The sequence below is a fragment of the Ranitomeya imitator genome, chromosome 2 (assembly GCF_032444005.1).
Source record: "Ranitomeya imitator isolate aRanImi1 chromosome 2, aRanImi1.pri, whole genome shotgun sequence".
Classification (NCBI taxonomy): Eukaryota; Metazoa; Chordata; class Amphibia; order Anura; family Dendrobatidae; genus Ranitomeya; species Ranitomeya imitator.
This window is the reverse complement of record NC_091283.1, coordinates 147,448,607-147,474,826: the sequence shown is the minus strand read 5'-3', so window position 1 is coordinate 147,474,826 and position 26,220 is coordinate 147,448,607. Positions and strand designations below refer to the sequence as shown.

The 26,220-nt window shown below is 46.5% G+C and overlaps 1 protein-coding gene across 32 annotated transcripts in view; it reads left to right on the top strand.

Moving 5' to 3' along the window:
• DAB2IP (DAB2 interacting protein) overlaps positions 1 to 26,220 on the top strand; it is a 224,103-nt gene that overhangs the window by 163,518 nt on the left and 34,365 nt on the right. For all 32 annotated transcript variants that reach the window (XR_011318013.1, XR_011318014.1, XR_011318012.1 and 29 more), the window contains 2 exons: positions 1,094 to 1,192; positions 1,423 to 1,977. Coding sequence is in view for 29 of the 32 variants with exons in the window: in XM_069747414.1 (XP_069603515.1) it covers positions 1,094 to 1,192; positions 1,423 to 1,977 (654 nt within the window). In the remaining 3 variants the exon portion in view is untranslated. The remainder of the gene's footprint in view (positions 1 to 1,093; positions 1,193 to 1,422; positions 1,978 to 26,220) is intronic.

Genomic DNA, 26,220 nt, shown 5'->3' with positions numbered 1-26,220 from the left:
GGGGAACACACTTTAAGAGACTGTAGGAATTTCTCACTCTAACAGCAGGGATTGAGGTGGGTACAGGCATGAAGACGTTTGGTGCAAAAACAACGTAAGACACTGTAGGGATTCCTCACTCTGGCAGCAGTGGTAGAGGTGGGTATGGCCATGAGGTAGCTTGGTGCAAAAACAACGTAAGACACTGTAGGGATTCCTCACTCTGGCAGCAGTGGTAGAGGTGGGTATGGCCATGAGGTAGCTTGGTGCAAAAACAACGTAAGACACTGTAGGGATTCCTCACTCTGGCAGCAGTGGTAGAGGTGGGTATGGCCATGAGGTAGCTTGGTGCAAAAACAACGTAAGACACTGTAGGGATTCCTCACTCTGGCAGCAGTGGTAGAGGTGGGTATGGCCATGAGGTAGCTTGGTGCAAAAACAGTAGATTTATTAAAATCCATAAATCTTCACAGAAAAGAAACGGCCTTTCCTTGTCGCAAAGGTAGAAATAAAACAAACAGTCCTCTGTACAACTGACATGGAGTCTTCCACTAAAAGCACAGTAACTTCTGGTCAGACTCTCCCGGCAAACTGCTCAGTATAACACAGGTCTTTTCGTTCTTCCACACACAGAGCTTCCTGAGGCAGCACTAGCTGCCTTAAATAGCCCATTCCAAGTCCTGGACCTGGAGGTAAGGGAACGGCCAATCCCTCCCAGCTCCAGTGGACGCTCATAAAATCCGGACCCCAAATCCGGGCCCATTAAAAACATCTTTAAGCACTATACGTGCTGGAGCCTGCTTCTCCTGGTCCCACATCCCTAAGGCTTGGCACCTCGGTGAAACATACCTCCCGTCCAGGACCTGTCCAGCTGCCACCTTAGAAAACGCATCTCAGGAATCTTGGCCACAAGAGCCGACTGTCTATAAGAGGTCAGGGTGCCAAACACACAGGAGATTGCAGTAACCGAAGGGATCGCATCAATTCTCTATAGAAAGTGTCATGACTGCCGAGCGTCCATCGTGTCACCCACAGGAACAAAGCATCAAGGGCAGGGTGCCATCTTTACTGGGGTCTGGTGGCTCCCTCTAATTGAAATTGTCTTTCTTTGCAGGTCACCGCATCGTCCGGCAGTAAATGTTTTTCATGTCGCTCAGCAGCTGAACGGGATAAATGGATGGAAAATCTGCGCCGCGCTGTTCATCCCAATAAGGTATCTATGGCATAAACAGGGCCCATTTTCCCTGTCATCCCACCCCCCCCCCCCCACCCCCCATCGTACACCACTGTGTTCTTGTACCATTTATTGTGAGCATGGCCCCAATTTCAGTACAAGAAGAAGCCCTCCAACATTTGTGTACTACATGACTGCTTCCAGGGTCACCTAGACGCCCCCGCAGTCATCTTCTCTATGTATGCACTGACCGTGCTTCTCACCTCCAGGATAACAGCCGCCGGATGGAGAACATGCTGAAGCTGTGGATTATAGAAGCCAAGGACCTGCCAGCTAAGAAGAAATATCTGTGCGAGCTTTTCCTGGACGATGTGCTGTATGCACGAACCACCTGCAAACTGAAGACTGATAATGTCTTCTGGGGCGAGCATTTCGAGTTCAACAACCTGCCAGCCCTGAAGAGTGTCACCGTGCACTTGTACAAAGAGACGGAAAAGAAGAAGAAGAAGGACAAGAACAACTATGTGGGCCTAGTCAGCATCCCCATCGCTGCCGTCACTGGCCGCCAGTTTGTGGAGAAGTGGTATCCAGTCGTGTCTACAAACACCAGCAAAGGGAAGTCCGCCGGCCCCATGATCCGCATGAAGAGCCGCTACCAGAGCATCAGCATCCTCCCCATGGAGCTGTACAAGGAGTTCGCCGAGTACATCACCAACAACTATATGGTGCTGTGCTCCAGTCTGGAGGGCGTCCTCAGTGTCAAGAATAAGGAGGAGATGGCGTCTGCCCTCGTGCACATCCTCCAGAGCACTGGGAAGGCCAAGGTAAGAACAGCCCAGACACATTCATGATATGCAACACATGACGCTCCACCTGCAGAAGCACAACTGCAGCAAGAGTGCCACCATCACACATAGACAACCTGTGAAGAAGGGAGATCTCCGCAGGTACCAAGGCATCCCACTGTGGGTGCCTTCTTGTGTAACCCACTGTCACTACGTAGGTAGAACAGTGATCTGCAGACGTCAGTGGTGTAATATTCTTCATGATATATCACTATGTATCCATCAGGAGGTGGAAGAGCGATGTTCTTCAGATCTGCAGAGATTGGTGGTGTAATAATCTGCAGAATATGGTATCTGTGTATCAGAAGGTAGAGGAGCGATGGCCTGAAGAGAGCAGCGGTGTAATCCGCAGATCACTGTGTTTGCCAGGAGGTGGAGAAGCGATGCTCTGGAGAATGGTCAGTGGTATAATAATCTGCAGCATGTATCAAAGTAGCGAAGCGATGTTCTGCAGATCTGTAGAGAAGTATATATCACTATATATCTGTCAGGAGATAAACATATACCATACAGGGCAACATACGTATAGAGGTGCCACAGAGACCAAAACCCATGTGGATGTCTCCAAGGTGCACCTAAAGAACACGCCTAAACATGATATCCAGCATATGAACAAATTGTAGCACAGTCCAAAAAGTAAGCAAAATATAAATGTATTAAAGTAACAAACAACACTTAATAACAGACTAGGATCAGGTAATCAAAACAGAAACAATAGTGTCCAGACTTAAAACAAAATCATTGCTGATGGATAAAGTGCTCAAGTGCCGCAGGGAAAAACACCCAGGTCAACCAATAGTAAGGATCAGTGTATCCCAATGGCTACAGTAGTACGCGCGCTATACCATTTAAAACCCGGGGCCCCCTGCTCTTATACATGCTTACCCATGGCGTTACCAAGTCAGGACCCGTGTCTCGCCGCCACCGACTCGCGTTTCGCCTCTTTCTCAAGGTGCGGTCAAGGTGAGCATGTATAAGAGCAGGGGGCCCCGGGTTTTAAATGGTATAGCGCGCATACTACTGTAGCCATTGGGATACACTGATCCTTACTATTGGTTGACCTGGGTGTTTTTCCCTGCGGCACTTGAGCACTTTATCCATCAGCAATGATTTTGTTTTAAGTCTGGACACTATTGTTTCTGTTATGATTACCTGATCCTAGTCTGTTATTAAGTGTTGTTTGTTACTTTAATAAATTTATATTTTGCTTATTTTTTGGACTGTGCTCCAATTTGTTCATTTGTTGGATATCTGTCAGGAGGTGGAGGAGTGATGCTCTGCAGAGAGATCAGTAGTGTAACAATCTGCAGGTCATATGTCTGCATTTCAGGCGTTGATGAGGTCAGGCTGTGCTTGTGTTCCGGCCGGAGGTGGCAGTGGCGATGTCCTTATGTGACTTTGTATTGGTCTCTCTCTCTCGGGGTCGGTGGTGAGGGGTGATCAGTGTTCTCTGCCGCTGATGCAGTAGAGCGATGTGTGTACGTGTTGGTGCTAGTTATCCTGTTCCTCCCACTCCTGTTTTCCTTCCTGGCTGTCACTCCTGCCCCCCTGGGGCCCGTCTGTACATTCCCTCTGCCAGGCTGGGGTTTCCACACTTCCTGATTCATATTCGGGGGCAATGTCTGCCTGTGGATCTGTTGCCCATCCCCCTTCCCTACTCCAGGTGGCTTAGTGTTGATATGCCATGTGAGCCTTTCTGCCAGTCAGTGGCCACTATTGTGCTGCTGCACTCTCACTTCTTCTGCTTGTCCGACGTTTGTGTAAGGGAAGTGAGAACCCAATATACCGTCAGGACTCTGAGGAAAGATTGGTGAGATCAGTCAACAGCAGGGACATATTACTAATCCTGTCCAAAATCCCTATATTACATATGTGAGCGCTCTGCTGTACAGGTGACCATCCCCAGACATCACACATCTTGTTGGGGTGCCCCTATATTACACATGTGAGTGCTCTGCTGTACAGGGGACTGTCCCCAGACATCACACATCTTGTTGGGGTGCCCCTATATTACATATGTGAGTGCTCTGCTGTACAGGTGATTGTCCCCAGACATCACACATCTTGTTGGGGTGCCCCTATATTACATATGTGAGTGCTCTGCTGTACAGGGGACTGTCCCCAGAAATCACACATCTTGTTGGGGTGCCCCTGTATTACATATGTGAGTGCTATGCTGTACAGGTGACCGTCCCCAGAAATCACACATCTTGTTGGGGTGCCCCTATATTACATATGTGAGTGCTCTGCTGTACAGGTGACCATCCCCAGACATCACACATCTTGTTGGGGTGCCCCTATATTACATATCTTGAGTGCTCTGCTGTACAGGGGACTGTCCCCAGACATCACACACCTTGTTGGGGTGCCCCTATATTACATATGTGAGTGCTCTGCTGTACAGGTGACCGTCCCCAGACATCACACATCTTGTTGGGGTGCCCCTATATTACATATCTTGAGTGCTCTGCTGTACAGGGGACTGTCCCCAGACATCACACACCTTGTTGGGGGTGCCCCTATATTACATATGTGAGTGCTATGCTGTACAGGTGACCGTCCCCAGACATCACACATCTTGTTGGGGTGCCCCTATATTACATGTGAGTGCTCTGCTGTACAGGGGACTGTCCCCAGACATCACACATCTCGTTGGGGTGCCCCTATATTACATATCTGAGTGCTCTGCTGTAAAGGTGACCATCCCCAGACATCACACATCTTGTTGGGGTGCCCCTATATTACATATGTGAGTGCTCTGCTGTACAGGTGACCGTCCCCAGACATCACACATCTTGTTGGGGTGCCCCTATATTACATATCTTGAGTGCTCTGCTGTACAGGGGACTGTCCCCAGACATCACACACCTTGTTGGGGTGCCCCTATATTACATATGTGAGTGCTATGCTGTACAGGGGACTGTCCCCAGACATCGCACATCTTGTTGGGGTGCCCCTATATTACATGTGAGTGCTCTGCTGTACAGGGGACTGTCACCAGACATCACACATCTCGTTGGGGTGCCCCTATATTACATATCTGAGTGCTCTGCTGTAAAGGTGACCATCCCCAGACATCACACATCTTGTTGGGGTGCCCCTATATTACATATGTGAGTGCTCTGCTGTACAGGGGACTGTCCCCAGACATCACACACCTTGTTGGGGTGCCCCTATATTACATATGTGAGTGCTTTGCTGTACAGGTGACCGTCCCCAGACATCACACACCTTGTTGGGGTGCCCCTATATTACATATGTGAGTGCTCTGCTGTAAAGGTGACCATCCCCAGACATCACACATCTTGTTGGGGTGCCCCTATATTACATATGTGAGTGCTCTGCTGTACAGGGGACTGTCTCCAGACATCACCCATCTTGTTGGGGTACCCCTATATTACATATGTGAGTGCTCTGCTGTACAGGTGACCGTACCCAGACATCACACATCTTGTTGGGGTACCCCTATATTACATATGTGAGTGCTTTGCTGTACAGGTGACCGTCCCCAGACATCACACATCTTGTTGGGGTGCCCCTATATTGCATATCTTGAGTGCTCTGCTGTACAGGGGACTGTCCCCAGACATCACACACCTTGTTGGGGTGCCCCTATATTACATATGTGAGTGCTCTGCTGTACAGGTGACCGTCCCCAGACATCACACATCTTGTTGGGGTGCCCCTATATTACATATGTGAGTGCTCTGCTGTACAGGTGACCGTCCCCAGACATCACACATCTTGTTGGGGTGCCCCTATATTACATATCTTGAGTGCTCTGCTGTACAGGGGACTGTCCCCAGACATCACACACCTTGTTGGGGTGCCCCTATATTACATATGTGAGTGCTCTGCTGTACAGGTGACCGTCCCCAGACATCACACACCTTGTTGGGGTGCCCCTATATTACACATGTGGGTGCTCTCTGAAATATGTGAGGCTCATCGCTGTGTCTGAGGTGAGGGAAGATGGTGCTTGCTCCCTTTGCTCCTTGCAGCCCCATTGCTCCGTCTGCCTCTGCAGCTCCTGCACACCGTGCGATCCCTGTCTGTGAGATCCTCCACCTGCTGTGCATGAGCCGCAGAAAATCCTTCCGCTCTGTGCCTGTAGCTCTGTAGGAAGGCGAGACCATAATCGCCCATCCCTCAACAGAAATGACCAGTGTGAATAGAGAGAAGTAGCTCTCGGCGTACATCGCTTGCAGCGATATCTGGTAAGTCCGATGAATATTCATTTCCCAAATGTTTGCGGTAGAACAAGTCCCCGGCCGCCATGTCATTGTGAATTACGCCTCAAATGTGTAATCTGTCACTTCCTGTTCCCACTGGAGGATCCTGAATGATGCTTTTTCTCTAGGGGGCGAGGAGGCATGAGAGGTACAGTGCCGGCTGTGGACCGCTCTATAAGACAACTACTCCCATCAGCCACTTTTGTTATACTGACGAGAGATACAACACTGATTTCTGGTGATGCCTGTCAGGAGCAAAAATATTACTAACCAGAAACAAGTAGTTCTTCAAGTTGATGTGGAAGCAGGAAAAATTGGCAAGAATAAAGAAGGCTCCAAACGACTTAAGCTAGGGTCCGATTGTGCGGAATCTCCTCCACCATGTGCACAGCCGCTGCTGCTTATCCCAGGATTTGTGGCAGCCGCCTTTCTATATTCTGGCATGTAGGATGGCTGGTCATCATTATTTGTACCAGTTTTTTTTTTTTTTTTTTTTTTTTTAAGTAAAACACTTTGAAAAGTCTCAACATTAAAAGAAATATTCCTTCAGTCCCTGGCACAAGCTGCAGAGGAGATTCTCTAAATTCAATATATAGCATGCACTTATTCTTACATCTAACCCAATGACTTCCATCATTGTGTGGTGTGAATAATGCCAGTCATAATTGGGCCTCGCTCACACGATTGTGTAATACAGACAAGTGCTATGCGGTGTTTTATCGAATAGCGCTTGGCCCAATTTTATATTATGGGACAATGCAAATCAGCAATTATTTTCTCATGCCCAATCGGCATGAGAAAACCATCGCAGCATGCTGCAATTGGCAGCGAGACTCTGCTCACACACACCCTTACAACTTTATGAGGAAACATCGGACTGCACTTGGATGTCATCCCAATGCAGTCCGATATACGCCGAGACAGGCCATGGAGGAGATGGAGAAATTAATTGCTCTGTTCCTGTCATGTGAGAGGATCGGAGCACAGAGCTCAGACACTGGGCTCACTCTGGTAGCAGAGCTGGAGCCGAGGGTCATTAGCATATCGCATCGGGTGCTATGCGCTCGTGTGACTCTGGCCTTACTGAGAAATTAGTGTTTTAATTCATATGCAGATGAAGCTAAAGGGCTACATGGTATATCTGATTAATAAACCAATATTCCTCAAACTATCAGCAAGGAACAAAAGAGGGCATATTCAATATATTAAAAATAAATTTTAATCAATAAGTAACCATAAAAACATACAAAAATGACAAAAGCAGGGTAAGACTTATAATACATAAAGTGGAGGACAATAAATACCAGATAGTATAGTTTCCGTAACCATGTGCAGCTACTGAGGAATATTGTAGCAATATTAAGCACTATATTTCTAAATTAGTAATTCATGGAATAACATTATTCCCATAATCCTCGAGCAGCTGTACTAAAAGTATGGTTATGGTTACTTATTGATTAAAATTTATTTTTAATATATTGAATATGCCCTCTTTTGTTCCTTGCTGATAGTTTGAGGAATATTGGTTTATTAATATGATTCTGAGGTGTGCTATATATTTTAGAACTTTTGATAAATTTATGGTATATCTGATATCTGAAGTCTCTGTCACTCCAGCTCTACTCACCACCTCCAGCTGAGAGGTTCCCTTTAATGAATCGGCCCTTGTAGTCTTTAGCAGGTGAGTATCAGATGTTGAGGTGATGGAATATTTTGGTTTTACATATTCTGTGCATCCATTGTGTTGTCGGGGAGTATAACCTCTCCTTCCATCATGGACACTTCTGTCATGTCCTTGACAGTGAATCCTGCGGAGAGATTCAGTGCTGCCATACTGTAGTCAGGATATTACGGAGTGTGAACTGCTCCAGGGGTAGAGAACCAGCAGCTGCGTGGTCATTAACCACTGTAATGCCCTGTCTCTGGTCATGGACCTCCTGCCTTGTGTATCTCCCGGCCTTCCGTCTTGTGCGCATCGCGTCACCCCGGCCTTCCGTCTTGTGCGCCTCACGTCACCCCAGCCTTCCGTCTTGTGCGCCTTGCCTCCCCCCTGCCTTCCGTCTTGTGCGCCTCGTGTCACCCCGGCCTTCCGTTTTGTGCGCCTCGCCTCACCCCGGCCTTCCGTCTTGTGCGCCTCGCGTCACCCCGGCCTTCCGTCTTGTGCGCCTCGCGTCACCCCGGCCTTCCGTCTTGTGCGCATCGCGTCACCCCGGCCTTCCGTCTTGTGCGCCTCACGTCACCCCAGCCTTCCGTCTTGTGCGCCTTGCCTCCCCCTGCCTTCCGTCTTGTGCGCCTCGTGTCACCCCGGCCTTCCGTTTTGTGCGCCTCGCCTCACCCCGGCCTTCCGTCTTGTGCGCCTCGCGTCACCCCGGCCTTCCGTCTTGTGCGCCTCGCGTCACCCCGGCCTTCCGTCTTGTGCGCCTCGCGTCACCCCGGCCTTCCGTCTTGTGCGCCACGCGTCACCCCGGCCTTCCGTCTTGTGCGCCTCGCGTCACCCCGGCCTTCCGTCTTGTGCGCCTCGCGTCACCCCGGCCTTCCGTCTTGTGCGCCTCGCGTCACTCCGGCCTTCTGTCTTGTGCGCCTCGCGTCACCCCGGCCTTCCGTCTTGTGCGCATCGCGTCACCCCGGCCTTCCGTCTTGTGCGCCTCGCGTCACCCCGGCCTTCCGTCTTGTGCGCCTCGCGTCACCCCGGCCTTCCGTCTTGTGCGCCTCGCGTCACCCCGGCCTTCCGTCTTGTGCGCCTCGCGTCACCCCGGCCTTCCGTCTTGTGCGCCTCGCGTCACCCCGGCATTCCGTCTTGTGCGCCTCGCGTCACCCCCACGCGACCTTCTCCAGTGGAGGATTTGGGTGCTTTCATGGCTGTGTAAACAAAAAACAAAAAAAAACCCCTCCAACTGCCTAAACACGATGAGACACATAGTGACAGCTCGATGTGCGCGGTCAGAACTAGAGGTGCTTACCGCCTCAGTGCCGCTCGCCGTTTGCAAAGCCATGTAAAATAACAGAGTTTCCAAATGTCTTTAGTATAGAGAGTACCAGTGCAACCATCGAGACTGAAACTCCAGTCACCTCAAGAGCTGTGGTCTGCTTTTACATCATGTCTTATCCTCCAGTCACATCAAGAGCTGTGGTCACTATTCTTCTAGTTGTTTTTGTTAGCAGAGAACATTGTGGGAAGTTTGGTGAGTGCAGGTACCCTCCATGTCTGGTCTGGATTGGTGTACCCCTGTAATGCCCGGCTGTGGTGCTTGGCGATCTCACAGTAGGTCCCGGGTCTGTGGCCATGTGTGGCTTTGGATCTCTGCCTTGCTTGCAGGCTTCGCTGATCTTCTCTCGCTGTTATTGGTGAGTATAGACCCACATTCTCACCATGATTCGACTATCTGTCTATTCTCTCTGGACTTCTCCTCAATGTGAGCACGTTCTATTCCGATTGTGATTAACAGCAGGGCCACACGATGCCGCTTATCTCAGATGGATGAGGAAATGTGTCGGCTCTTGGGTGATGAGTTTTAGATTCACACAATGTGAGGGGCGCGAGGCAGCAGATTCTTATCTCTGCTTGCCAAAGATGCCACTGATTTACATAATATCAAGAGCATTTCTCATCTGTGCTGTGCTGTTTGGGGGACTACAACTCTCAGCATAGTAATCGGAGAGCTGTCTCATACATGTTCACACACATCTTGTACCAGGCTGATCCTTAATACAGGAATCACCTGGCAATGATGACGCACCCTCTTGTCACGTCTAATGTCCTCATATATTACATTATATACATATATAGTGATTGTGTGGCCACCATCCTCCCCTGACCTCAACCCTACTGATAAAATTTGGAGTATTCTTGGGCGGCGCGGTGGCTCAGTGGTTAGCACTGCAGCCTTGCAGCACTGGGGTCTCGGGTTCTAATCCCATTTTGGACAACATCTACAAGGAGTTTGTCTGTTCTCCCCGTCTTTGCGTGGATTTCCTCCGGGTACTCCGCTTTCCTCCCACATTCCAAAGACATACTGATGGGGAATTTAGATTGTGAGCCCCAGTGGCTATTTTGACATCCTGCGAAAAAATTCAAGCAGAAACTCTCCAAAAACTCACAAGTTCAATAGATACACGAATTGTGAAGGTGATATTAAAGAAGCTTTCCTATGTGATCATGTAACTTGGTCTGTTAAGATGTTTTTGATTTGGAAAAGCTTATGATTTCAGTAAATGTGATCTCTGTTGCAAACTCAACAAATGACCATTTTCAGATTTTTACAACCTATAAAATGTTTGGAAACTCTTGCTTACTTGTTGCACTTTCATTTTTTTTTTTAGTTTTGAAAAAACAAATCCTGTTAATAGAATGTTTGTCCAATAAAATGTGATTTCTACTCTAGCAGTTGATGATTTCAACATTATACCAACGCATTGGCATTGACCATTTAGGGAAAATAGCATTTTCATAAAAATTCAGAACGTGGTGTATATGTGTGCCCCAGCGTCATCATATATCACTATATAATCTATCTTGTGGAAGGTCGGCTCTCTTACCTGCTCCTCGAGGTATATACAGAAACACGTTTGCTTAAAGTCTCTGGGTGGTTTATTACATCATAAAAAAACCCACTCAAACTGGTAATAGAAAACAGCCCGTCTGGCTCAAATGAAAGTAAAAAGTGCATATAAAGTTCTTCCCAGTACTTCGGGGAAAACACATATAGCAGCTATCACAGAAGCTAGCAGTCTGGAGGCTTACTTCCTACACACTACACACAGACAGAGGAACAAAAACTGGCTGGATACTTAACTCCATCCAGCCACACTCTGGAGGCAGAGATATGGAGGATAGGCATCCGCCCATCTCTAACCTACCCACCATGAAAACCAGGGCCATATAGCGACTGGATTGTTCTCCGCACATATCATGCTGGAGGAAAAACTTATGGCTGTCACATCACACAGGAAAGCAACCTTTGCAACACATATCTCCCATCACGTACGGCGCCTGTGACCATGTCACATATTCCCCTCCCTGTCCAAAGCCGGGTTCTTTGGCACCTTTGGACACCATAGAGGGAACTCGGGAGAGGGCATCTACGTTCCCCCTGTAATTTCCCGGGCCTATGTTCTACGTGGAACCTGAAATCCTGGAGGACTAAGAACCACCTAGTCACCTGGGCACTCTTACATTTTTTTCCCTTAACCATCAGAGGGGTATGATCGGACACAAGTTTGAACCTCAGGCCTATCACATTATATACGTACGCCCCAATGTCATCATATAAAGTAAACAAATGACCGACAGCACTCACTCATACGGGCGCTCGTTCCATATCCAGGGAACCCTCCTGGGTAAAACATCAATATCTGCACAGAGGAACAGCGCTCCACCGGGTGTAGTAATCCAAAAAAATCTCTTTATTCAGCCATATAGCATCATCAACGTTTCGACTATATGCTGGTCTTTTTCAGGCTTGAAAAAGACCAGCATATGGTCGAAACGTTGATGATGCTATATGGCTGAATAAAGAGTTTTTTTTGGATTACTACACCCGGTGGAGCGCTGTTCCTCTGTGCAGATACCAACGTCATCATATATCACATTATATACTTACGCCTCGGCATCCCTTTATACCACATTATATACAGTGGAGGAAATTTAAAAAAAAGTATTTGATCCCTTGCTGATTTTGTAAGTTTGTCCACTGACAAAGATAAACAGTCTATAATTTTAAGGCAAGGTTAATTTTAACATTGAGAGAATATGAAAAATAAAATCCAGAAAATCACATAGTATAAATTTATATAAATGTATTTTCATTTTGCAGTGAGAAATAAATATTTGATCCCTCTGGCAAACAAGACTTAATACTTGGTGGCAAAACCCTTGTTGGCAAGCATAGCAGTCAGACATTTTTTGTAGTTGATGATGAGGTTTGTGCACATGTCATGAGGAATTTTGGTCCACTCCTCTTTGCAGATCATCTCTAAATCATTAAGATTTTGAGGCTGTTGCTTGGCAACTCGGAGCTTCAACTCCCTCCATAAGATTTCTATGGGATTATGGTCTGGAGACTGGCTAGGCCACTCCATGACCTTAATGTGCTTCTTTATGAGCCATTCCTTTGTTGCCTTGGCTGTATGTTTTGGGTCATTGTCTTGCTGGAAGACCCAGCCGCGACACATTTTTAATGTCCTGGCGGAGGGAAAGAGGTTGTCATTCAGGATTTTACGGTACATGGCTCCATTCTTTCTCCCATTGGTGCAGTGAAGTAGTCCTGTGCCCTTAGTAGAGAAAACCCCCCAAAACAAAATGTTTCCACCTCCATGCTTGACAGTGGGGACGGTGTTCTTTGGGTCATGGGCAGCATTTCTCTTCCTCCAAACACGGCGAGTTGAGTTAATGCCAAAGACCTCAATTTTTGTCTCATCTGACCACAGCACCTTCTCCCAATCACTCACAGAATCATCCAGGTGTTCACTGGCAAACATCAGACGGGCCTGCACATGTGCCTTCTTGAGCAGGGGAACCTTGCGGGCAGTTCAGGATTTTAACCCCTTAGGCTACGTTCACATTGGCGTTCCGCCAATGTGCGTCGCTGTTGCGTCGGCGACGCAGCGGCGACGCGCCCCTATGTTTAACATAGGGGACGCGTGCGTTTTTTTGGTGGCGTTTTTCGACACGTGCGTCGTTTCCGACGCTAGCGTCGGACGCAAGAAAATGCAACAAGTTGCATTTTTTGTGCGTCCGATTTTCGTCAAAAAACGACGCACGCGTCGCAAAACGCAGCGTTTTTGCGCGCGTTTTTTGTGCGTCGTGCGTTGCGTCACCGGCGCGCAACGCTAATGTGAACGTAGCCTATGTGACAGAGCCAATTTGGTACTTAATGACCGAGTCAATTTTTGCAATTCTGACCACTGTCACTTTATGAGGTTATAACTCTGGAATGCTTCAACGGATCCTGCTGATTCTGAGATTGTTTTTTTGTGACATATTGTACTTCATGTTAGTGGTAACATTTTTTCGATATTACTTGCAATTATTTATGAAAAAAACGGAAATATGGCGAAAATTTTTAAAATTTTGCAATTTTCAAACTTTGTATTTTTATGCCCTTAAATCAGAGAGATATGTCACGAAAAATAGTTAATAAATAACATTTCCCACATGTCTACTTTACATCAGCACAATTTTGGAAACAAAATTTTTTTTTGTTAGGGAGTTATAAGGGTTAAAAGTTGACCAGCAATTTCTCATTTTTACAACACCATTTTTTTTTAGGGACCACATCACATTTGAAGTCATTTTGAGGGGTCTATATGATAGAAAATAATGAAGTGTGACACCATTCTAAAAACTACACCCCTCAAGGTTCTCAAAACCACATTCAAGAAGTTTATTAACCCTTTATGGCTTCACAGGAACTGAAACAATGTGGAAGGAAAAAATGAACATTTAACTTTTTTTTGCAAACATCTTAATTCAGAACCATTTTTTTTATTTTCACAAGTGTAAAAACAGAAATGTAACCATAAATTTTGTTATGCAATTTCTCCTGAATACGCCAATACCCGATATGTTGGGGTAAACCACTTTTTGGGCGCACCGCAGAACTTAGAAGTGAAGGAGCGCCGTTTGACTTTTTCAATGCAGAATTGGCTGGAATTGAGATCGGACACCATGTCACGTTTAGAGAGCCCCTGATGTGCCTAAACAGTGGAAACCCCCCACAAGTGACACCATTTTGGAAACTAGACCCCTTAAGGAACTTATCTAGATGTGTGGTGAGCAGTTTGAACCCCCATGTGCTTCACAGAAGTTTATAACGTAGAGCTGTGAAAAAAAAAATCGCATTTTTTCTACAAAAATGATCTTTTTGCCCACAAATTTTTATTTTCACAAGGGTAACAGGAGAAATTAGACCACTAAAGTTGTTGTGCAATTTCTCCTGAGTACGTCGATATCCAATATGTGGGGGTAAACCACTGTTTGGGCCCACCGCAGAGCTTGGAAGGGAAGGAGTGCCGTTTTACTTTTTCAATGTAGAATTGGCTGTAATTGAGATTGGACACCATGTCTCGTTTGGAGAGCCCCTGATGTGCCTAAACAGTAGAAATCCCCCACAAGTGACCCCATTTTGGAAACTAGACCCCCCATGGAACTTATCTAGATGTGTGGTGAGAACTTTGAATGCCCAAGTGCTTCACAGAAGTTTAGAATGCAGAGTCGTGAAAATAAAAAATATTTTTTTTTTCCACAAAAATGATTTTTTAGCCCCCAGGTTTTTATTTTCACAAGGGTAACAGGAGAAATTGGACTGCAATAGTTGTTGTCCAATTTATCCCGAGTACGCTGATGCGCCATATGCGGGGGTAAACGTTATGCGTTTTGGAATGCAGACTTTGATAGAATGGTCTGTGGGCATTATGTTGCGATTGCAGAGCCCCTGATGTACCTAAACTGTAGTAATTCCCCACAAGTGACCGCATTTTGGAAACTAGACCCCCCAAGGAACTTATCTAGATGTGTGATGAGAACTTTGAATGCCCAAGTGCTTCACAGAAGTTTAGAATGCAGAGTCGTGAAAATAAAAAATATTTTTTTTTTCACAAAAAAGATACTGTTTACAAAAAAGATACTGTAGCCCCCAAGTTTTTATTTTCACAAGGGTAACAGGAGAAATTGGACCACTAAAGTTGTTGTCCAATTTATCCTGAGTATGCTGATGCCCCGTAAGTGGGGGTAAACCACTGTTTGGGCGCACAGCAGAGCTCGGATGGGAAGGCGCCGTCTTGGAATGCAGACTTTGATAGAATGGTCTGTGGGCATTATGTTGCGTTTGCAGAGCCCCTGATGTACCTAAACAGTAGTAACCCCCCACAAGTGACCCTGTTTTGGAAACTAGACCCCCCAAGGAACTTATATAGATGTGTGGTGAGAACTTTGAATGCCCAAGTGCTTCACAGAAGTTTAGAATGCAGAGTCATAAAAAAAATATATATATTTTTCCACAAAAAAGATTTTGTAGCCCCCAAGTTTTTATTTTCACAAGGGTAACAAGAGAAATTGGACCCCAGAAGTTGTTGTCCAATTTATCCCGAGTACGCTGATGCCCCATATGTGGGGGTAACCCACTGTTTGGGCGCACGGCAGAGCTCAGAAGGGAGAGAGCACCATTTGACTTTTTGAGCGCAAAATTGGCTGTCGTGTTTGGAGACCCCCTGATGTACCTAAACAGTGGAAACCCCCCAATTCTAGCTCCAACCCTAACCCCAACACACCCCTAACCCTAATCCCAACCTGATCCATAATCCTAATCACTAACCCTAACCATAATCACAACCCTTACCCCAAAACAACCCTAATGTCAACCCTAACCATAACCCTAATCAAAACCCTAAATCCAACCCACCCCTAATCCTAATCTCAACCCTAACCTCAAACCTAACCCTAATCCCAATACACCCCTAATCACAACCCTAACCTTAACCCTAATCCCAAACCTAACCCTAACCCTAATCCCAACTCTAACCCTAACTTTAGCCCCAACCCTAGCTCTAACTTTAGCCCCAACCCTAACCCTAGCCCTAAGGCTACTTTCACACTTGCATCGTTTGGCATCCGTTGCAATCCGTCGTTTTGGACAAGAAACGGATCCTGCAAATGTGCCCGCAGGATGCGTTTTTTGCCCATAGACTTGTATTGCCAACGGATCGTGACGGATGGCCACACGTCGCGTCCGTCGTGCACTGGATCAGTTGTGTTTTGGCGGACCGTCGGCACAAAAAAAACGTTCAATGAAACGTTTTTTTGTACGTCGCATCTGCCATTTCTGACCGCGCATGCGTGGCCGTAACTCCGCCCCCTCCTCCCCAGGACATAGATTGGGCAGCGGATGCATTGAAAAACTACAGCCGCTGCCGACGTTGTGCACAATTTTCACAACATGCGTCGGTATGTCGGGCCGACGCGTTGCGACGGCCCCGTACCGACGTAAGTGTGAAAGAAGCCTAACCCTAAATTTAGTCCCAACCCTAACCCTAAATTTAGCCCTAACCCTAGCCCTAACCCTAATTTTAGCTCCAACTGCTGTTCTCCTGCCGGCCAGCAGATGGAGACAGATGGCGGGCGCACTGCGCATGCGCCCGCCATTTTCTTTTGCCGGCGGCCAGGAGGAGCAGCAGGAGGATCCAGGGACACAGGTGAGTATGGCAGGGTCTCCGAATCCCCCTATTTCTCTGTCCTCTGATGTGCGATCACATCAGAGGACAGAGAATTACACTTTACTTTTTTTTTTTTTTTGCGATCGCCGGTAAACAGTTAATTACCGGCGATCGCAAAACAGGGGTCGGTAAAACCGACCCCGATCATGCTCTTTGGGGTCTCGGCTACCCTCGGCAGCCGAGACGCCAAAGATTCTCGCGGGGCCGGCCTGCGGGCGCACTGCGCATGCGCCCGCCATTTTCAAAATGGTGGCGCCCACGAGGAGCATCGGGGGAGATAGGTAAGTATTGGGGGGCTACCTGGGACCCCTTTTCTCTGTCCTCCGATGTGCGATCGCATCGGAGGACAGAGAAATTAAAAAAAGATCGCGTTTTTTTTTTTTTTGCGATCGCCGGTAAACGGTTAATTATCGGCGATCGCAAATGCGGGGTCGGTACAAAACCTCCCGAATCATGTTCTCTGGGGACTCGGCTACCCCCGGCAGCCGAGACCCCGGAGAAAATCCGACTCTGGGGGGCGCTATTCACTTTTTCCACAGCGCCGTTAATTAACGGCGCTGTGGTTTAAGTACCCTTAGCGGCCGCCGTTAAAAGGCGTATCGGCGGTCGCTAAGGGGTTAAACCTTTATGAGGTAATGTGTTACCAATGGTTTTTTTGGTGACTGTGGTCCCAGCTGCCTTGAGAGTTAACAAGTTCCCCCCTGTGTAGTTTTAGGCTGATCTCTCACCTTCCTCATGATCAAGGATACCCCACGAGGTGACATTTCGCATGGTGCCCCAGATCGATGACGATTGACAGTAATTTTGTATTTCTTCCTTTTTCTTACTAGTGCACCAACAGTTGTCTTACATATGGTTTGTAGCCCATTACAGCTTTGTGCAGGTCTATGATCTTGTCCCTGACATCCTGATAAAGCTCTTTGGTCTTGGCCATGTTTTAGAGGTTAGAGTCTCACTGATTGAGTCTGTAGACAGGAGTCTTTTATAAAGGCGACTATGAACAGTGGGTACAGAAAGTATTCAGACCCCTTTACATTTTTCACTCTTTGTTTCATTGCAGCCATTTGGTAAATTCAAAAAAGTTTGTTTTTTTCTCATTAATGTACACTCTGCACCCCATCTTAAAAATCAGATATGTAGTAATTTTTGCAAATGTATTAAAAAAGAAAAACTGAAATATCACATGGTCATAAGTATTCAGACCCTTTGCTCAGTATTGAGTAGAAGCACCCTTTAAAGCTAGTACAGCCATGAGTCTTCTTGGGGAATGAACAAGTTTTTCACACCTGGATTTGGGGATCCTCTGCCATTCTTCCCTGCAGATCCTCTCCAGTTCCGTCAGCTTGGATGGTGAACGTTTAGTGGACAGCCATTTTCAGGTCTCTCCAGAGATGCTCAATTGGGTTTAGGTCAGGGCTCTGGCTGGGCCAGTCAAGAATGGTCACAGAGTTGTTCTGAAGCCACTCCTTTGTTATTTTAGCTGTGTGCTTAGGGTCATTGTCTTGTTGGAAGGTGAACCTTCGGCCAAGTCTGAGGTCCAGAGCACTCAGGAAGAGGTTTTCATCCCCGATATCTGTCACAGGGTTACCGAGACAGAGCAGAGCCAGAAGATCGCAGCATCTGATGGCTCCTGCTTCGCCGCTGAGAAGAAGCACTTTTCTGTTGTATTAAATGTGTTGGTTTTCTTTCAGCGGGAAAGGTGTTAATCGGCCAAGTGGAAATCCATGCTTTCAGCTGTGCTCGATTAATCACTCCTCTCTCCTATAAAAGCTAGGCCTGCTGGGCAGGTCCTTGTCTGAGTTAGCACTTGCTGCAAAGATCTGGAGAGGGAGAAGCTTGTGTTTGGAGAGCTGGAGGAGTTTATTGTGCGACTGTTGCTTGGTTTGTTCGCTTGGAAATTCCTCATCCTGACCTGCCTTATTTTCTTGCCCCCTTCCTACACACCCTGGTGAATACCTCTGTTACTTGTGAGAGTATATTTTCTGTGAGTAGAGTTTTCTCTTACCCTTGTCTTGGTACCCGTTTGTCGGGTTGGTGTACTGCGGTACAAGGTAGCACCTCTCTACCCCGGGAGGGGGAAAGGGATTATTGCAGGGCTGCTGGGAGGAGACAAGGCAAAGGCGGAGGCCCCGGCATCCTTGCCCCGGTATCCCGGGGAACAGGGCGCCCCCTAGTGTTAGGGCCAGGAAAGGTTCCCCGTTTACTCGCCAGTCCTATTGTGACCATATCTCTGTACTTGGCCGCATTCCTGTTTCCTTCAATGACAACCAATCGTCCTGTCCATGCAGCTGAAAAACACCCCCATAGCATGATGCTGCCACCACCATGTTTCACTGTTGGGATTGTATTAGGCAGGTGATGAGCAGTGCCTGGTTTTCTCCTCCCATACCGCTTAGAATTATCACCGAAAAGGTCTATCCCTGCCTCATCAGACCAGAGAATCTTTTTTCTCATAGTCTGGGAGTCCTTCATGTGTTATCTTAGCAAACTCTATGTGGGCTTTCATATGTCTTGCACAGAGGAGAGGCTTCCGTCTGGTCACTCTGCCATAAAGGCCCAACTGGTGGAGGGCTGCAGTGATAGTTGACTTAGTGGAACTTTGTCCCATCTCCCTACTGTATCTCTGGAGCTCAGCCACAGTGATCTTGGTGTTATTCTTTACCTCTCTCACCAAGGCTCTTCTCCCACGATTGCTCAGTTTGGCTGGATGGCCAGGTCTAGGAAGACTTCTGGTGGTCCCAAACTTCTTCTTCCATTTTAGGATTATGGAGGCCACTTTGCTCTTAAGGTACCGTCACATTAAGCAACGCTGCAGCGATCTAGACAACGACAACTATGCCGGTCCCCGGGTAACCAGGGTAAACATCGGGTTACTAAGCGCAGGGCTGCGCTTAGTAACCCGATGTTTACCCTGGTTACCAGCATAAACGTTAAAAAAAAAAAAACACTACATACTTACATTCCGGTGTCTGTCCCCCGGCGCTGTGCTTCTCTGCAGTGACTGTGAGTGCCGGCCGGAAAGCACAGCGGTGACGTCACCGCTGTGCTCTGCTTTCCGGCTGGCCGGCGCTCACAGTGCAGAGAAGCACAGCGCCGGAGGACAGACACCGGAATGTAAGTATGTAGTGTTTTTTTTTTTTTTACGTTTATGCTGGTAACCAGGGTAAACATCGGGTTACGAAGCGCGGCCCTGCGCTTAGTAACCCGATGTTTACCCTGGTTACCAGTGAAGACATCGCTGAATCGGCGTCACACACGCCGATTCAGCGATGTCTGCGGGAGTCCAGCGACTAAATAAAGTTCTGGACTTTCTGCTCGGACCAACGATGGCACAGCAGGATCCAGAACGCTGCTGCGTGTCAAACTGAACGATATCGCTAGCCAGGACGCTGCAACGTCACGGATCGCTAGCGATATCGTTCAGTGTGAAGGTACCTTTAGGAACCTTGAGTACTGCAGAAATTCTGTTGTAACCTTGGCCAGATCTGTGCCTTGCCACAGTTCTGTCTCTGAGCTCCTTGGCCAGTTCCTTTGACCTCATGATTCTCATTTGGTCTGACATGCACTGTGATCTGTGAGGTCTTATATAGACAGGTGTGCGCCTTTCCCAATCAAGTCCTATCAGTTTAATTAAACACAGCTGGACCCCAATGAAGGAGTCGAACCATCTCAAGGAGGATCACAAGGAAATGGACAGCAGGTGACTTAAGTATTCAGACCCTTTGCTCAGACACTTATATTTATGACCATGTGATATTTTAGTTTTTCTTTTTTATTCAATTTGCAAAAATTGCTACATTTCTGTTTTTTTCAGTCAAGATGGGGTGCAGAGTGTACATTAATGAGAAAGAAATGAACTTTTTTGAATTTACCAAATGGCTGCAATGAAACAAAGAGTGAAAAATGTAAAGGGGTCGGAATACTTTCTGTACCCACTGTATATATACACCCCAGTGTCCTGACTCTGGGGACCTCACTATACATTATATACATGTCTGTCGTGTGCTGACCCGTTGTTTGTCAGGGAAGATATTTGCTTTCTGCGCTCATTCTGTAGATTTTAATTACCTTCAGGCTCTGCCTGTGACCAAGGTGATGCCAGTGGCTTCATGTGTCAGTATACATGCAGGGGGTGATGTGTGGACGCTCTGCTGGGATTATCTCTGTTATGTGGGATAGGGTCACCAGGCACAGTAGCCCATTATATGTATTTCACTGGCCACGCAATGTTTCTCCCGAAGAGCTCACACTCAGTGCCACATGTTGTAAGTCCACAGAACAGGCCACACCTGTCTGTCATGTACAAAATGCTAAACGCATCTATTGGTGTCCTGATTTTCAGGGCAGCACGGTGGCTCAGGGGTTATCACGGTAGCGTGGCTCAGTGGTTTGCAGCAGGGATTTTGGTATTTGTCCTGAGTCTAAATCCCACCAAGGATGACATCTGCAAGGAGTTTGTATGTTTTCCCTGTGCTTGTGCGGGTTTCCTCCCACTCTCTACATAGATAGGGAATGTAGATTGTTTGCCCCAATGGGGTCAGTGATGATAATGTCTGTAAAGCTAAACCTCTAGAATTAATGGAGCTTTGTAACTGAGTAGAATACATAAATAATTTTTCCAGTACTGCCTGGTCACTGGTGCTTGTGATCCTCTCTTCTGAGGTTTCTTGGCTTGGTGTATGTGGATTTCATTTTCGCTGTCTGCTTATTCCATTTTCCTGCTCACATTGCAGAAGACATGCAGTTGCCCACTATTGTTTGCAGTAATCTGCTCTTCTGGACCCCGGGATATAAAGAGCTGATCACAATGTGTATATTTCATCCCCCTCACTCCTATTACCTCATATAAAGACTCACTAAAGCCTGCGCTGCCTGAACAGTCGCCAGAGATTTCCCCACCACAGCACTAATACTGACAATGGCAGATTCCACACACGGCACCAGAAGAGCAGAACCCACATCACCCACACTGAACTTTCCATCCTACTAACTGTGCTTCAGTCCCTACCAAAGTGATTATTCAAAGAAAATAAGACATGACCCCTCCTCCGCCGTGCAGCGTGATCTGTGATGACACACACTGATGTCATAGACCTGGAATCGCCTTTGCAGTGCAGGGTGATCTGTGACGTCATATACTGATGTCATAATCCTGGGACTCTCCTCCGCAGTACAGGGTGATCTGTGATGTTACACACTGATGTCATAGTCTGGGAATCTCCTCCGCAGTGCAGGGTGATCTGTGACGTCATATACTGATGTCATAATCCTGGGACTCTCCTCCGCAGTACAGGGTGATCTGTGATGTTACACACTGATGTCATAGTCCGGGAATCTCCTCCGCAGTGCAGAGTGATCTGTGACGTCATATACTGATGTCATAATCCTGGGACTCCTCCGCAGTGCAGGGTGATCTATGATGTCACACACTGATGTCATAGACCGGGAATCTCCTCTGCAGTGCAGGGTGATCTGTGATGTCACATACTGATGTCATAGTCCGGGAATCTCCTCTGCAGTGCAGGGTGATCTGTGATGTCACATACTGATGTCATAATCCTGGGAATCTCCTCTGCAGTGCAGGGTGATCTATGATGTCACACACTGATGTCATAGTTCTGGGAATCTTCTCTGCAGTGCAGGGTGATCTATGATGTCACACACTGATGTCATAGTCCTGGGAATCTCCTCTGCAGTGCAGGGTGATCTATGATGTCACATACTGATGTCATAATCCTGGGAATCTCCTCTGCAGTGCAGGGTGATCTATGATGTCACACACTGATTTTTTTTGTGTGTGTGTTTTTGTGCGGCCCAGTAATGGTGCTGCAGGAGCCAGAGGTAATGTTCTGACCTCAGTGAGAACGATACAGGGGTCTCTTGTGTACCCCCTCCTTACCTGTAGTCTAGATATGGCAAAACTTTGCTACTTAAGAACTTTCAGATTTTATTCTTCAGACTAGATTTTCCGCCATAGATGGGCAGCCTCGTATCTGTAGTGATTTATTTTATTTTAAAAATGACAGCAGCGGGAAGTTGGTGAACATGGGGTCAGGAGCAGCGGAATTAAAGCTGTCATCTGATGTGTAAGGGTATGTTTCCACATTCAGGAAATGCTGCGTTTTTGAAGCTGCGTTGAGCCGCAGCGTCAAAAACGCAACGTCCAGATGTTACAGCATAGTGGAGGGGATTTCATGAAATCCCGTCACCACTATGCATTAACCCCTTAGTGACCGAGCCAAATTTTTGAAATCTGACCAGTGTCACTTTATGTGGTAATAACTCTGCAACGCTTCAACAAATCCCAGTGATTTTGAGATTGTTTTTTCGTGACACATTATACTTTATGATAATGGTAAATTTAGTTCAACATTTTTTGTGTTTATTTATAAAAAATATAAATAATTTGAGAAAAATGTTAAAAAATTAGCAATTTTCTAAATTTGAATGATTATCCCTTTAATCCAGATAGTCATACAACAGCAAACCATTAATAAATAACATTTCCCACATGTCTGCTTTACATCAGCACCATTTGTAAAATGTTATTTTATTTTGTTAGCATTTTAGGAGGTTTAAAAATGTAGCAGCAATTTTTCATTTTTTCAAAGAAATTTACCACATTTATTTTTTTAGGGACTTATCCATGTTTGAAGTGACTTTAGGGGTCTCATATATTGGGAAACCGCCAAACGTGATACCATTTTAAAAACAGCACCCCTAAACATATTGAAAACTGCTGTTAGGTAGTTTATTAACCCTTCAGGTGCTTTACAGGAATTAATGCAAAGTGGTATGACAGAAATGAAAATGTGTATTTTTACCACCTAAATGCCTCTAACTTCTAAACAGATTACTACAGCCGTCAGACTCTAAAGCCGCTATTTGGCCATGAATTGCCATCGCAAACATCAGGACAACAAAATCATGATCTGAGGGCACCAATTGGGATAAAGAAGAAGCCCCCACATTCTGTTAACCATTTATAATGATGTAGTCACTATTGACAGCAGCATCTAAGGGGTTAAACAGATTTAGAAGGTGCAAATACTGATCGTGGCTGATACAGCAAGTTGTCAGCTATAGTGTACAACCAACAGATGCTGGATTGTCATCTGTATGGGGAGGCTAGTCTCTTATATCTCAGGTCAGTTAAAAGACGTATTGGCGGTCATTAAGGGGTTAAAAGACGCATGCGGCAGACCTGCAGAAACGCACATGCGGCGCGTCTTTTAAGAACGCAGCATGTCCTTACATTGCAGAAACAACGCAAGGACAATGCAGGTGACCTGCCAGTGACCTCAGGTGCAGATTTGGTCCGGATTTTACCTGCATAAAATCCTGACCAAATCCTGATGCAATCCTGAACGTGGACACCTACCCTTAGACTGACTACCCCAGAGGAGACAACGAGCTGCTCAAGCAAGATGTCCAGCACGATAATGACTGCAAGAGCTATTCATCAGAACGCCCGCAAGGTTATCTGATGTCTGCACCAAAACGGAGGCAAAATCCCGGCAGAAAGACCTCAGTCATTCTACACGATCCAGAAGAAAAACACCGTGTGCACAGCTCACAAATTGGTGCTAAAACTTAGGTTCCCAAACCGTCAATACATGTAATGTAAAAGTTTAGCACTCAACTTCAGTAACCGTAGACACAATCATAACCGTGAAAACGATTTATTAGTAGCACCAGAAACGTTTCAGTCCCTTAGGACTTTCATCAGTCGCGTGCCTATAAAGATCCAAGCAGGCAAATATAGAATAGCTGGAAAATTATGAGAATAACCAGCGCATATAGGTGAAAGCGCCCCAATGTAAAGGGGATGTACTTAAAATGTATATGAAAACGATATATAAGTAGCACCAGATGGTGGAAGCTGTCCACCTGACGGGTGAATCACCCGTGACTTGAGAATGCTGGGGAGAGGGAGAGGAGAGCCACCTCTGGACACGGCGTCCACCGCAAGTGACTTGAGTGCTAAACTTTTACATTACATTCTACACGATCCAGACCTAGAGAGGCCAGGACAAAACAATAGGTAACAGCCTGGCAACACATAACCCAAGACTAGTATCGTCACCGCTGATCTCCAGTGATGTATAGGAGGCATTCTCAGTGATGTCACCGCTGATCTCTAGTGATGGATAGGAGGCATTCTCAGTGATGGCACTGCTGATCTCTAGTGATGGATTTGGAGGCATTCTCAGTGATGTCACCGCTGATCTCTAGTGATGGATAGGAGGCATTCTCAGTGATGTCACCGCTGATCTCTAGTGATGGATAGGAGGCATTCTCAGTGATGTCACCACTGATCTCTAGTGATGGATAGGAGGCATTCTCAGTGATGTCACCGCTGATCTCCAGTGATGGATAGAAGGCATTCTCAGTGATGTCACTGCTGATCTCTAGTGATGGATAGGAGGCATTCTCAGTGATGTCACCCCTGATCTCTAGTCAAGTAAAAAAGGCAGCACACTGCAGCGCTAAAACATGCAAACATGAAACACGAAAATTGAACTGCATTACTGCACTAGAAATATGAAAAATGAGAGCGTTTAGCGCATAAAAATGGCCAATTTTATGTGTACCTGGTAGCCACTTTACGGCATCTCTCTTATACCAGGTCCTACACTTGTCTTTCCTCGCTGAGAATAAACATCTCCATCTGAATGGGTACCTGTGAAACCTCTTCTTAGACTAAAATTCTCTTTCTCTGTGGAGGGGTATGGGACCTGCTGTAATTAAAACACCTGCTGACCTCTAGTGATGGATTGGAGGCATTCTCAGTGATGTGATTCCTGCAAACAGGAATTCGGACAGAACACCTGATTGAGGGACAGTTCATACTGCGCTTTGGACCCTCCATCATTATTTACAAGTGCTTCTCACAAAATTAGAATATCATCAAAATGTTAATTTGTTTCAGTTCTTCAATACAAAAAGTGAAGCTCATATATTATATAGAGTCATTACAAACAGAGTGATCTATTTCAAGTGTTTATTTCTGTTAATGTTGATGATTATGGCTTACAGCAAATGAAAACCCAAAAGTCATTATCTCAGTAAATTAGAATAATTAACAAAAAACACCTGCAAAGGCTTCCTAACTGTTTAAAAAGGTCACTTAGTCTGTTTCAGTAGCTCCACAATCATGGGGAAGACTGCTGACTTGACAGATGTCCAGAAAGCAGTCATCGACGCACTCCACAAGGAGGGTAAGCCACAAAGGGTCATTGCTAAAGAAGCTGGCTGTTCAGAGTTCTGCACCCAAGCATATTAATGGAAAGTTGAGTTGAAGGAAAAATTATGGTAAAAAAAGGTGCACAAGCAACCGGGATAACCGCAGTCTTGAAAGGATTGTTAAGAGGCCATTCAAAAATTTGGGGAACATTCACAAGGAGTGGACTGCTGCTGGAGTCATTGCTTCAAGAGCCACCACGCACAGATGTATCCAGGACATGGGCTACAAGTGTCACATTCCTTGTGTCAAGCCACTCATGACCAATAGACAACGCCAGAAGTGTCTTACCTGGGCCAAGGAGAAAAAGAACTGGACTGTTGCTCAGTGGTCCAAGGCGTTGTTTTCAGATGAAAGTAAATTTTGCATTTCATTGGGAAATCAAGGTCCCAGAGTCTGGAGGAAGATTGGAGAGGCCACAATCCAAGCTGCTGGAGCTCTAGTGTGAAGTTTCCACAATCAGTGATGGTTTGGGGAGCCATGTCATCTGCTGGTGTAGGTCCACTGTGTTTTATCAAGACCAAAGTCAGCGCAGCC